This window comes from Calypte anna, chromosome 1 (genome assembly GCF_003957555.1).
Source record: "Calypte anna isolate BGI_N300 chromosome 1, bCalAnn1_v1.p, whole genome shotgun sequence".
Taxonomy (NCBI): Eukaryota; Metazoa; Chordata; class Aves; order Apodiformes; family Trochilidae; genus Calypte; species Calypte anna.
In genome coordinates this window covers 10,387,793-10,401,737 of record NC_044244.1, presented here as the reverse complement: position 1 = coordinate 10,401,737, position 13,945 = coordinate 10,387,793, and the positions used below count along the sequence as shown (strand labels likewise).

Below are 13,945 nucleotides of genomic sequence, written 5' to 3'. Positions count from 1 at the left end.
TAAGACAGGTACAGCTTTGTAGGTAAAGAATTAAATGCAGCCACAAAAGCCACCTACATAGCCAATAAAATAGCAACCATATTATCTTTTTTTAATCTATAAGAAATGCAGTGGGAAAACTGCAAGGATGACTGAACAAAAACAGTGGGAGTAATGGACTTCAAATTCTGGGGAAACAAAGGAATCAGAACAGCTTAGGAGCAGATTAGGGAAGTTGATATTGAAGGCAGAAAATATGCAGAGTTACAAAGTCAAGACAAGTGAATCCAAGGGGTGCTTTAATGAGGGATCTTAGGAATAGTGTTTTAAAGAAACAAGTCTAGATAAGGATCATGTAATTCGGTTGGAAATGATCAAGATCTCTGAAAGCATGAAAGCAAGGGTAAAGAAGAAAAATCCACTCTGAGAAGGGGCATATATTAGCTCTAACAAAAAGGTTTCAGAGCTTAAAACAGCAAGGATCAATTATTATCAAATGTAATACTAACAATTTACTTGTAAGTGACATAGAAACTTATAAATAAATCAGAACAAATGTTTAAATTTTTAATATATTTTTCCCTGAAAATAAAGCATGGCTGATTCACTACAAGTCTGTAGTGTCTGGATTCTGCTATTTTACCAGTTTCTGGAAGAAAAGAAATCCAGTTGTCAAAGTTATGTTCCAAACTATTTCTATTTTATTTAATGTTAACACTTAGACAATTTGAGTTTGCATCCAGAAAATAAAACATAAGTGCTATGACCCAAGTAGTGAACTCTTGCATGGTTACAGATATAGAGCAACAGAAACAAGCCACAGAAATATCAATAAATAAAGAAAAATCCATGTGTTATATTTCAAGTATTTAAAATACCACTTTGTGTTACTTTTCTTCTTATTTTAGAATGCTCCCACAGCAACTAGAAAAGTAATTGGTTTTAATTTATGTTGGCAACAAATTTCACCTTGTAGTAACCATCTGCTGATATAAAGTTAAAGACTGGGGATCCTAGGGATAAAAAAGAAGCATTACTAAATACTTCTTCCTTTAAAAGGGACCACATGTCAAATATGTGTTTACAGTAGCATCAAAGAACTATGCACACTACAACAGGACTCATCTAGGGCCAATTGGGAAACCACAAGAATCTTCCCAGATACAGAAAATGCAGAAACATTCTAGATTTTTATTTAAGTAAAATAGAATCAACAAATACATTAACTTACTTCTTATTTTTAGAACACAAAATATACCATCCAGAGTCATTACAACTAGCTTGAGACAATTTACCTAAGCAGATGTTGAAATACACAATTGTTATAGGTTTTGCATCATTCAGAATATTTTTGTATTGTGGAACCTAATTTATAATAGTCCTCTCTCCTCACCATCAGAACTCAAGGATTTTTGTCAGTATTGAATACAACCTGATCCACTTGGCAATGATATCAGTAGAAGGTCTGGCAATAAGAAAAGGAGTGGCTTGTGTTATGTGAAAAATATTAGTGACTGGAAAATATTTTATAACAGAAATAGGTAACTCTGGTCATTTTTTACATATATAAATAGTCAGAGTACTAAACAACGCAAACTAGATCTTGTAACACTGGCATTAAAAGCTTAAAGAAGGATTAAATTACAGGCAACGACCTTTACAGACAAAGTAGAGCTTTTGTTACCACATTTGGTCTACCTCCCATTTGTAGCAATTTTCAAAATTTTTTATGTTTCAAGATCAGGCTCACTTTTAGCCCAGGACTCACCAGTACAGAAATCATCCATTCTCCACAAGGTTCTCCTACATTCATTTCATTTCATTTATTACTAATGGTCTAGACTAAGAGAGGCCAGGGGGATAATTTAGGTCTAATAGATGTGAAAAATAATAGGTATTTGTTCCAAAAAGTAGCAGTTAATATGTACTAGGCAGGCAAGCAATCAGCTGTATGATGTGTTTCTAAGAGACAGCAGATGCAGAAGAATAGCTATCATAGACTTGTAAGGACTGTGCAGCCCAGAAGGTTTGATTCCTTTGTATCTGATTTGTAGCACTTGCCAGTGAACCACAGCAGTGCATATATCTGTGCTCCATGTGTGAGGTTTGCATTGATTTCAGCAGGAGTAATGTGCAAAGAATGAAGACAGAATATGGTCTGAAGTGGTGCTGAAATACTGCAGCTGCGATGTGTGACAATAACCATTTTAAAAGAGACATAAAAATCTCAGAAATATTCACTGAACACTACAGTGTAGTGTAACTCATCCACATCTTAAATATATTTTTTGAGCTATGCTATGAAAAAGATTACAGATTGGACAAGCTAAGAAGACAGAAAAATTCAGATAAATCTTCAGAAAAGACTGACAATCTCCAGACAGACAGAAAAAGATCACAGAAATCAAAAAGCACACTCTTGAGTTTGTCTGCAGTAAAAGCTATCACTGGTGAGAATTACAGAGAGACCTTTGGACAAAGAAAGTTATATAGGTTCCATTAGGACACAAAAGCCAACAATAAAAATAGTAGAGATACATAACTTACTTGCAAGTGAATGAAAGGCCTTTGTTCCTGCTGCATCTCTTGGCACATTGCTCAGTGGTATTTAAAAGCTTGGTTTTTACTTCCAGTGTTTTGTTTACTTTAATGAGCATCAACTCTCCTGTTTTTTTGTAGTCATGAAGAGGATTTCTCCTTTTTCCTTTGCCCTCTAAGAAAGAAACAAAGAAGAGTAGAAAAAAACCACCTGTAGAGTGCTAAAATCAAATATGTCATTAGTTAGATACAAATAACATTTATGAGGCATTATATGAACAATGGTACCTAAAACATAAAGAAATTCACAAAAATAAGGTACAAGGCAATATTTGAGAATTGTTTTTAGACGGTGATCTCCATTCTTAAAAACAAATAGTAGGAATTATAGCAAAATCAAATTCAAATACAGACTTGCTTAATTCTAGAAAATGGTAAGAGCAAAGTTTTTCATCTTTTGTATGAAAAAGATGAAAAAAGGTCTTTTTTGGATGGACAGAGTGGAGTTACAATCAGATGGAAAAGATTTAAATAGTATAGAGAATCTATCTGGATGTGATAAACTGTTCTCAAAACAGGAAACTTTTTATCTCAATATGTGAGAAGCAGAGCATAAAAGTGATACAAAATAATGTCTTCCTCTTGCTCTAGTGAAGATTCAGTGAGTGTTTTGTCCATGTTAGATGTGTTAGCCCATGCAGAGTGGGCTAGCCCACAGAGAGCTGTTAGCCCACAGAAAAGATGGCAAGGGGAGGCAGAGGCCACAGCATAGAAATAGTCTACACTGATGCAAAGACTTCTGAAAAAAAGAATACACTGATTGGGTTTCCATGTCTCTGTTGAAAGGCCCAGAGGAAGGGATCTAAATGGAGTGGGGAAGACTGGCTAGAGATGTTTGGTAAAGTGCAAGAGGAAATGTCTATGACTTTTGCAAGAAAAACTCATAATTTTCCCAATATGTCAGCTATGTGGTTTTTTTGCTGTGGTGGTTTGGTGTTTTTTTTTTTTGGTTCCATAGAAACAAGTCTGCCAACACAGGCTGCTCCATAACCAGGCTGCTCCATAACCAGCGAAGGCAGATGAGTATTTCAGGAGAGGGATTCTCCCTACTCCGACAAATGAGTAACATAGAGAGGATAAATTATCTTTTGGATCTATTTCTACTATTTCACTCACTGATCCCAGATGATCTTTTTGGATTAGATGGTTAACCCACGTAAGGTGAGGTGAATGAATCCCTCCTAAATTACAAAGTAGGAAACGCTGTTTTACATAAATTCCTTCCATATAACACTTTTCACAGATGTACTTTCATTTTTCTCTACAGAAACTGCAACAATAATAGAACATGAATGCTCAGGATGGAGTTAATAATTTTGCCCCAGTCTTTCAAATATATGAAACTTCAGCCTAGTGCTTGGTTATCCAGAATACATAATTCATCATGCAAGTGTAGAGTGCATTTAGGTCAGGTAATTTTTTGTGTTGTGCTCTCTGCAAAGAAGCTCTAAATAGGTGTAAACTGCAATAACTGAGGACCTGAATATATACTGCAAAGCCAAAGAGGGTTTAAGGATGTTCCCCATCCTGATCAGTGAGTTCACATTTTCACTGGGTTCAGATAAATCACACCTCTCAGTGGTGAGTTATCTCTTAGACACCTAAGAATACACCACAGACTTTTAAATTATATTTAATCAAGTGTCAGTCTCTAGAAACAAACAGAAAAACAAACAAACAAAAAAATCAAAGGAGTAGAATACCTCTTCTGCATTTTTTTGGTATGAAATAATCTTCATGTACCACCCTATTCCTCTTATTTTTTGAACTGTTGAAGGTGCTTACTCTGTTTCCCTGCACCTAATAGCTCACAATTTCAATTCCAGCTACAAACAATTCCAGGGGGGAAAAAAGAAAAAGTTCATTTACCTCTCTGTTATTATATGAAGACACTTTTGATTAGAAGATCAAATGTTAATAGTTTAGTGTTGTGCTAGGGACTCATATGAACTCTCTTGAACATTCTCAGCTTTTGTGTTCCTGCAGTGTACATGCACCCAAAAGAAATCATCATGTTTAGGGAAATGTTTTGAGGACACTCTTGCCTTAAGTATCATCATCCAGTTACTGGAAGTAATTGTATCTGCACTGAAGCTGCTTTATTTTTTCCTGTATCTACAATAGAGCAAAAGCAATGCAAAAAGGATTGCATTTCCTCTTTAAGAGAAGCACAGGAAAAAAATGTCTTCTATAAAGCTTTTGTGGTAGATTTCTCAATCTATTTTCTTACAAGACATATTTGCTAGTTCTATGTTGTCTCAGACAAGACTTTTATCCCAAGTGGAGGTAAGAATCTGTACAGAAATATCAAAGTATTATCTTTCAGTTCTTCATGCTAACATTTCCCATCTACTGATAAGTGTCATTATCTTAATTCCCAATGATAACAGCTTCTTAAACTCACCAGATAGCATGCAAGAATATGATTATAAATTCAAGAAGTTCTGTTCTGCCTGAAAAACATGGTTCACAGTTCTGCTTTCTTTTTTTTTTTTTCCTTCTTTTCCGAGCAGTTGTCCAAAGAGGATTACGGGTTTGATCTTGCATTTAGCAATTCATAACAGTCTGATTTACTTTAGCTTTCAAACAACAACATTCTATGACTTGCCTATAATCCAAAAGGCAAAGGGCCAAATGCATCTGTGGTGTGACTGTTAGAACCACCAGAATAAGACAAAGCATTACTTTTACAATTCTAACAACAAAATAAATAAAAATAATTGAGACTTTTCAGATATGAAGCATTAACTCAGACTACTCAAACTATAGAGTATCTGGGGGGAAAAAATCCCAACATTGCTTTTTCTTAGGTTAGTTCAGTCCATGTCAAAGCAATAATAAAAAAAAAAAGAAAATTATCATTCTGCAGCATTTTGGTGAGAACAAGTAGTGAGAACAATGGGGTTATAATATTCAATATCATAGAAGTTAAGACGTTTCCTTGGTTAATTAGAGAAACAGGCTTGAATCAGAAAATGTGTTTCTATTTTGATCTCTTCCACTCCTTAGATATTTTCTAACCCTTGTACTACTGGAAAAATGGCACCAAAGTAACTTCCCTTTTTGTCTTTCAGCTCTGTGTCCAATATCAAAAAGGGCTTTGAGGTTCCATGCTAACACACCACTCATTCCTGAAACTACCTGATTATGTTCTATATCTCAGTTCAAAAGTCATCTTGTGAAAACAATAGGTCTGACACTAAGCTATACTGAAGTCAAGAAATTCACTGTAAATCTAGTTTCAGGCCATTTAGAGTTCAAATACCTAAGCAAGTCATATTTCAACTCTCAGGCCTTAGTCTAGGACAAAAGTAATTTATTTCTGCATTAGCTGTTTAGTAGTAAAAAACTAATATAGCAAATATGATACTACTGTTATGGTAACAAAAATATCATACAGGACATGAACAAGCCTAAAGATAACCTTTGCCCATTATAATGAGATCAAAAACTATTTTTAATGTCCACAACAAAATTTTCAATTAAATTATCTGACTTTATCTGATAACCACTGGTAATCTCTTTCTCTCTCCTCTTACAGTCCATCTTTTTCTAATGCAGATGTATATTTAGGCTTAGGAATTATAGCCTTACAGAGTACAACTGGAGCATATTGGCTGTCTCCCATAGAAAGAACTCTGCTTTTATGGGCTTGTCATAGATTCTACAAAGCTCTTATAAAAGAGGAGTTATGATGCATTCAACATGTCACCTTCCAGGGTTTCCTAATTTCACCCTAGTCTATGCAGTAGTTAGTGCTTCCTTGAAGAAACATATTGTGAAGTCTTGTGATAATGTGAGGTCTCATTTCATTCATTTCTTTCTAAATTTGGATCCAGAATAAACACATCGAAACTCAATACCAAATTTTCCAAATTAGAAAATAAATATATTTAAATTAAAGATTGATATTTAAATCAAGATCCTTAATGAAATTTTTATGGTTTGGTATGGAGTTTCTTTACACTTGCAGAACAGCTGTTCATTACATATGTAAGATGCCAGAGATAAGCTGTATCTTTGAGGAAAAAAATTATCAAGAAAATGAAGATACCTAAATTCCTCAGGCTGGAAGATACTGTCAGAAAACTGCAGGAATCAACTGCAGTCTTTCCCAATAGTGCAATGACATGCAAAACAAGATGACAGAAGGGAGAAAAATTGAAAGAAGGAATTTGTCCACACACTGTAGGAAGCTCAGAGAAGCTGGAGTTTCAAAATATTTTCCAGTAAAGAAAAAAGGTCTTATAAAGTAATACAATTATATCAGAAATATAGAAGATACATAACCCCTTCCTATAGTATCAATTAACAGTTTAGATTTCTGTTTAATGTTTTTAATTATATTAAGTTACTTGACCTTGAGCAGTTAGCAAATGGACTAATTAGAGATGGAATTATTTTTGTTATAACTGATAACCAGGTCAGAACGTCAAAATAAGATTAGCTATTAATTTAATTTTGCAAACAATCATCATGGTGAGTCAAAATAAACTGGATTTTCCCAATGAGCTTGGAAAAAAATGAAAGAAAAAATTTTAGAGAAAAAAAAGTAACATAAATCTGAGTGTTACATGATTTTCCAAAAGAAATAGAAATAGAAATAGGAATAGAAATAGAAGTAGAAATAGAAATAGGAAAAGAAAAAGGCAAAGGAAAAAAAAAGGAAAAGAAAAAGAAAGATAAAAACAAAGACAAGAAAAATAATAAGAAAAGAAAAAGAAGATATCTGAATGGAAAAAAAGAAACAAGGAAATGTTGGATTTCAGTAAAATTTACAAAGCAAAAATTTGCAAAAACAGGGACTATTATGGTGTCAGAAAACATGTTTTCATAAGAGATATTAAATGAGTGCTTATCTCAGTATAGAAATTAAAACATGAATTAAAGAGAGTATGCTTGATTCTCTGTGTAAAATTGTGTTTGGCAAAGCTTGTGTAAGAAGACAAACCAATGAGCAGAGACTGAAATAAAGCAACAGTCCTCAGCATACTTTGGTTGAGGAGTAGTATGTAAATGAAGAAGGTGTTTAACTTGCCCATAAAACATGGTTCAAGGCATAATTTTAATTAAATTCAATGATGTATTTCCAAGACAATACTTTTCAAAGGATATAAAACATGAGGGGTAAATTGCCTATTGCAGGCTCCAGTGTGATAAGTATACTGACTTCATTAAAAATCAAAACAACCTGAGAAAAAAAAAACCAAAAAAATCTTGAACAGATGGTGGAAGTAAATGTTGCTAAATGGTTTCAGACACCACATGCTTAAGTTTATAGCATGGTCACAGTAATAAAAGAAATTATGTAAGAGGTGAAATTTGATACAAAAATTGTTAATAGAGTCATCAAAGTACTGTTAACTATCAGAATATTTAGGAAGCTCTTTTTAAACAAATACATGTAAGGAAGTTTTCTCTCTTAAAGCAAGACAGCTTTGATAAAAAGAGCCACTTTCATAACAAGAATTATTACCAATCACTTTTAACTTACTTTCATTAACTTTGGCTCCTCCTTATGTCTGTTTCAGTATCAGAAATGTCCAGATTCCTGGCTAGAATGCCAAAGAGTGAACACCTTTTCCAAATGACTTCTCATTTGGAAAAAAAAAAAGGGAAGGGAAAAAAGAAAGGCCAGCATAGTGAGAAACTGAAACAGCTCTGAAAATGTGACAAAGAATGTAGGTTGAATAAACCTAGATGCCACACTAAGTTTAATGTGGGGTTTTTTATGTAAAACAATAATTTGGTGTGAAAGAAGTTTACCAACCATATCCATAAAAACCACAGTCAGCTGTATAGATGGAAAGTCATGAAAATAAAACCAGCTGTCTAAGGAGGCATCTTTAGCTTGTCACAATGAAACTGTTTTTGAGAAAGATATCTGGAGGATGATGTGATTTTTTTTTCAACTTCTGAAACCTATTCCTTTTCTTGGGAAAAGAGGCATTATGGAAATATCTACACTTTTTAGAAAGTAGCTTGAAATATAGGTATGTAATATAGAGATATTTTTGCTTTATTTTTACATTGGGTTTCAGTCTAGTTGATAACCAGGTTCAGGAAATTGGCTTCACATTGCATATTGCCATGCACACCCACACACTCACCCATGCACACCCACACACTCACCCATGCACACATACCCCTTATTAGCAGCTGCAAATATTGTTGTCCTTGGAACTCAACTTTATGGTTATGCAAAGTTTTTCTTTTGTAACCCTCTTCTATAGTCAGAGTGAAAGCTCAAGAAGCTAAGGATAATGCTAACAACTGATAGCATATTCTAAAAATGGATGGTAGATAGAAAAGGACAGCTCTTTTTCTTTCAATAAAAGGTTATCAGCTAAGCAGGATGCTGGGACCCATTGGCAGAAACAAATGGTCTGCAGTTTTTTCTGACTTGCTGTATCTAACCTCTGGCTGAGAGGCCACAGTCCTTACAAGCATTTGGTGTCCCTGACACACCAAGGACAACGTGCACTTCTTTTGTGATGGGGTCTCAGCTGCTGCAGATGTCTGGGCATGGAGCAGGGGTTAAAGAGAAAGGGGCAGGCAGGCAGAGCAGGGATTTGGGCAAAACAGTGACGGACTTCTGAGGGCAGCAAAACAGCCCCTGTGAGGAGTGATGAGAGCTTTGCTGCATGTTGTGTATGTAAAAAAACAGTGCTGCTGGCCAAGACCAGAAGCTGTAAGAAGAGCTGGATCTGAGGGGAAACAGAGAGAGAAGCCAGTCCCCAGCTGGGCCAGCAGCACCAAGAACTGCCAGGCATAGCTGGGCTCATCAAACAGTGCATGGGTGGAGGCTCACAAGCCATTGGAAACTCCTGCAGCTAGATTTTGCCAACACATCTGACTAATCTGGAGCATGTTCTCAGCTCTGCCTCAACACAGCACTGCTTTACATGTAGGTACTAACCACATTTGGGAATAGCTCTATTGTCTTCTAAGTCTACTGCTAACAAAACCTGCAGAAAAGAGACAGGATAACAGCAAGGATGTCCTCACCCCTTCCCAGCTCCTTGTAGTTCCATACTTCCCCATTGCAAGGTACAAACATTGCTCACATCGTGTCATTTCTCCTACTATTCATACATCCCAGCCAAACACGGAGACCTTTCTCTCCTTCCTGCTGCCTTGTAGCCTCTACCTCTCAACTTACCACCTCAATAATGTTGGGGAGAATATAAAATTCCAACATTCATACAGCACAAGTAATTGTAATGTGTTCAGGGCAACCCTCTCCTCCCTATGTAAAGCTTTTATCCATCAAGAGGCCGTTATCCTACTTTCAAATCTCCTTGGAAAAGTTCAAAATGCTTACGTAGAAAACTAATGTTCAGTGTAAAGATACAAAGGGCAGATACTACATTCTCCAAGGGAGACTGCACATTTCCCTTCCAACCCTGGCCTCAGTTGAAGTATTACAATAATGACAGATAAGCTTCTCCAATAAGAGGCTTTCCTTTACTTCAGTGCACAATTTTCCAGAGTTTTATGCAGCATTTTAATCTCATATCTTTCAACTCTATATTCTCCTGTTATGCTGCTTATGAAAATGGCATTAATAGAAAAAGAAAATCTGTTGAGCAGGGTAAGAGCGATATTACATGTGAGAGCAAAACAAGCAGCCCCTGGCACTGAGCACCAAAAGGATTCCATTAAACAGAAGGAATACAGTCTTCCAACTGGCAGAATATCATTTTGCTTTGTTGACAGTATATAGTATAATGATTATCTACAGCTGGGATGGGAAAGAATAAATCACGCTAAATTTTTAAAATATACTTAGCTATGCAGACCACAGGAATACACAACATTCACACATCGATTATGGCTATGGGATTTTATATTATATTCTTTAAGCAACAGTTATTTATAGGAACTAAGTGTAACTCCCACATCTTCATTAGCAACTGCTTCAAATCATTCAAGCTCCAGAAAGTGCTGCAAAATTTGAATAAACCCATTTGGCTGACAGTCTTTTCATGAAAAAATATATCTGTAATTTAAATACATCTTTAAAACTCACTCTTTTGAATATACTACTCTATTTTTTGTTTTGATTTAAAAAGTCATTTTTAGTTTCACTAGAATATTATTATTAGGGAGATACTGTCTAAGAACACTAAATAATAAGAATATCTGGAAAAGGAAGAAAACTCCCTGATAAAATTATTATCTACAGATTAATTTCTTTGTGGAAATGACAGAGACTTACAGACTATTGATAATGGCTGGGCAAGTAGTCTATAGGAACACTGAACATTGATCTTTCACCAATCACAGTCTTATCTTTTATAGACTAAAAAGGAACTCAGTGTGGACAAGTTGCTGACATGAAAATTTCTCAGTTTTCTTCACTTTCCTCTTTTTCTTTATCCATTAATATAATGTAACATGTATTAGCAAACTTGGCAGCACTGGGCATTGTCTTCACACAGAACCTTGGACTTGGGATTCCAAGCCTAAAAGATCCATTCACAGAAGAAATCCACTCATCATTAGGTATAGCTTCAAATAGCTCTAAGAGAACTGTAGCAGATGAAGTATGGACGTGCACTAGCGAAAGTCTTCTTTTTCTCCTGTTTTTAAATTTTGTTTTCATCACTTGTTTTTCACATATAAAAATAATTAATATGTTGCTAAATATTGATATTTCTTAAAAACATCCCAATAAAAAGAGTTCAACATCCTGTACAGAGATACAATATATGTTTAGAAATAAATCAATATTTCTCCATAAAGGAATGGCCTTGCTTCCCCTTGCCTAAATTTTAAAATTTAAACACTTATTGCTTAAATTCATATATTTTTTAAAAGCGAGGTAAGCACAATTGCAGCTTGTGGTAAGAGTCCTCTTTCTTACCCATAAGGCAAACAATGGGTTTGATTAATATTAAGACGGGTGGGGGAGGAAAGCTAAGAAAGAGAGGGTTGCCAAGAAACTGTCACTATGAAAGCTGGCCCGAAAACAAGTTCTACTCTGTGAAAGATTCTGAAGTTTTGGAAATCTAATTTTCTTCCACATCAAGATGAACCATCCATTCCTAAATTGGAGAACCCATTGGTTAAGGCACAACCCTAATCATCAGCCTACTGATAATGGCAGTACTAAGGCTATCTCTCAATCTCTCCTGTTGGAAGATTAGAGAGATTTAATATTCATTGAGCTTGGTAAACTACAGACCAGCACTAAGAGCCTACAGTCAGGGAGAACAAGGACTTTTTCTCATTCAAGAAAAATGTCCTGACTACCAAAAGAGTAAGCATGACCAAGCTTCTTTTGAACTTGGCTATGGACCAGTTTCTATATCTTTTGCCCATGGAATAAAGTTGGAGGAGTCAAACTAGTCCATAATTTTTTAAGTTTCCCTGGCAGGTGAAGGTTCCTCAGCAGCAGGTACCACGAGCTATTGTTAATGTCTCGTGCTGAAAATTTCTCCCTCATTTTTTGGGTGAAGAACCAAGCCAAAGAAAGCTTCTGCTTAAAAGGTATTATTTTTGTGTAAAGTTTTGATGGTCAACATTTTCCAGTAAAAAACCCCAACATTTCCTCAGAAAATTCCTAACCAGCTCTAGTCATCACTTCTTAGAGCAGTCACATGTCCATAAAATGTAAATGGCATTGTACATGGAAAAGGAGTTCAGAAAAGTGTAGTAGCAGAGTTCTTGTAACTGTGTCACCTGCTAAGAATGCCCACAAAAACAAAATTATCTCTGAGCAGACTGAACACAGAAGCTCTTATGAGATGTTCAGCATCCCACACAACCACAGTCTTGCTGTAGGTGAGAAAAGACAGATTTTACTGCACATGATATTTTTTTTTTTTTTTACTTGCCTCTCAGATCCCAAAATATTTCACTTTACTACTGTATTTCAAAAAACTTTTTTTTTTAAACTAGAAAATGAAGATGTGTGTTCGAGTCATTAGCATCACTTGCCATACACCTCGCCTGACGCCCTCAAGGCGTTGCCCCAGGTCCCAGACGCTGCGTGCGCTTGCCCTCACTCTACCCACTCCTGGCAGATCCTTTCCCTGAATTGTGGCTGTCTTTTGTTTCTGTCTGTTCAAAGGTCTGACCCTAACAATGTTGGCGGAAGGAAGGAAAGGTTTGTAGAAACCTTTGCAAACTTTTTTTCCCTTAAGCGTCTCCCCAGGGGGCCAATAGAAACACAGAGTTAGCTCTTCAGATATCCAGTCCAAGGGGGACACTTCAGGAAAGAAATTCAGCTAAAGAGCTTCCAGCACTTGATTACTTATTGTTTGTTCCTTTCCCCCCTCCACCTCCCGGATTTCAGCGGGAACGTCTAATGAAATTACAAGTATTTCGGTCTGGAAATAGCATGCTCATGCTGTTGAACTTCATCAAGGGTATTTCCTCTCAGCAACGTACTGTCCTGGATATTCGTTGGGTATTCCTTGTCAAATTCTGTTATTTCAAATTTATTCTAACACTTGGAAATTAAGGACACATGTTTCCTCATGTCCTGACAACTGCCGGGAGCATCTAGGGGTAAACGATGTTTCCTTCCCCGCTCTCAGGGCTTCCAGGGCTCCCCGTCCCCAGACAGCTCCGAGTGCCCCCTCGACACCCTGCAGCAGGCAGAATGAGGCATGTCCCGACCCGCTGCGCTGCCTCCCGAACGCTCCACGCAGCTCCGCACCGCATCGCTCCGCACCCCTCCTCGAGCTGGTGGCACTGGGCGGGAACCAGCGGCTGGCGCACCTCAGCCCCCTCCCGGATGCCGGCTGCGGGCGAAGTGCCGGCCCCACCGGGCAGGTAGGAGCTGAGGAGCGCCGGAGGTGTCGGGGGTCTCCCCGCCTGCCCCACCTGCGGGGGCTGCTCCCGCTGCACCGCCCCGAGCACCCACCCTCACCACAGCGGCGACAGGGAGAATGATGCGGCTGTGAGGTGGAAAAGGCGGGAGGGGGGGGATGTCACTAGCGAAGTGATAGAAACACTGACCTGCCACAGGGATGGTGCTGGGAAGCAGCAGCAGCTGATGGAGCAGCAAGGCGGGCAGGAGTTGAGTGACCCACATGGTGCCGGCGGGGCCCCCCCGGCGGCTGTAGGGGAGGAGAAGAGGAGAGGGCTCCTCGGAAGGACCCTGTGTACAGCCGGTCACTAGAGGAGGCAGAGTGAGCCGATCTGCTTTTTATTGCGATGATCTAAGTTTGTTGTGTGATTAACTGGAAAGATCTGGGTCCCAACTCCCTCTTACGGTAAGAAACTGTTTAACAACATCCCCTCTCTGCCTCCTCTCCTCCTCCCCTCCCCAGGAGCTGCCTCCTCTCCGCCCCACAGGCAGCCCAGGGAGAGGGCTCCCACCGCCTCATCCCTCCCTCTATCCTTCCCTCCCTCC

At 37.6% G+C, this 13,945-nt stretch overlaps 1 protein-coding gene across 2 annotated transcripts in view; it reads right to left on the bottom strand.

Moving 5' to 3' along the window:
• Positions 1 to 13,711, bottom strand: part of HGF (hepatocyte growth factor) — a 55,113-nt gene extending 41,402 nt beyond the window's left edge. For both annotated transcript variants that reach the window (XM_030457898.1, XM_008493115.2), the window contains exons 1-2: positions 13,549 to 13,711; positions 2,527 to 2,692 (exon numbers count right to left, since the gene is read on the bottom strand). In XM_030457898.1, coding sequence (XP_030313758.1) covers positions 2,527 to 2,692; positions 13,549 to 13,624 — 242 coding nt within the window. In that variant the 5' untranslated portion in view covers positions 13,625 to 13,711. The remainder of the gene's footprint in view (positions 1 to 2,526; positions 2,693 to 13,548) is intronic.
• Between the last annotated feature and the right edge of the window lie 234 nt (positions 13,712 to 13,945).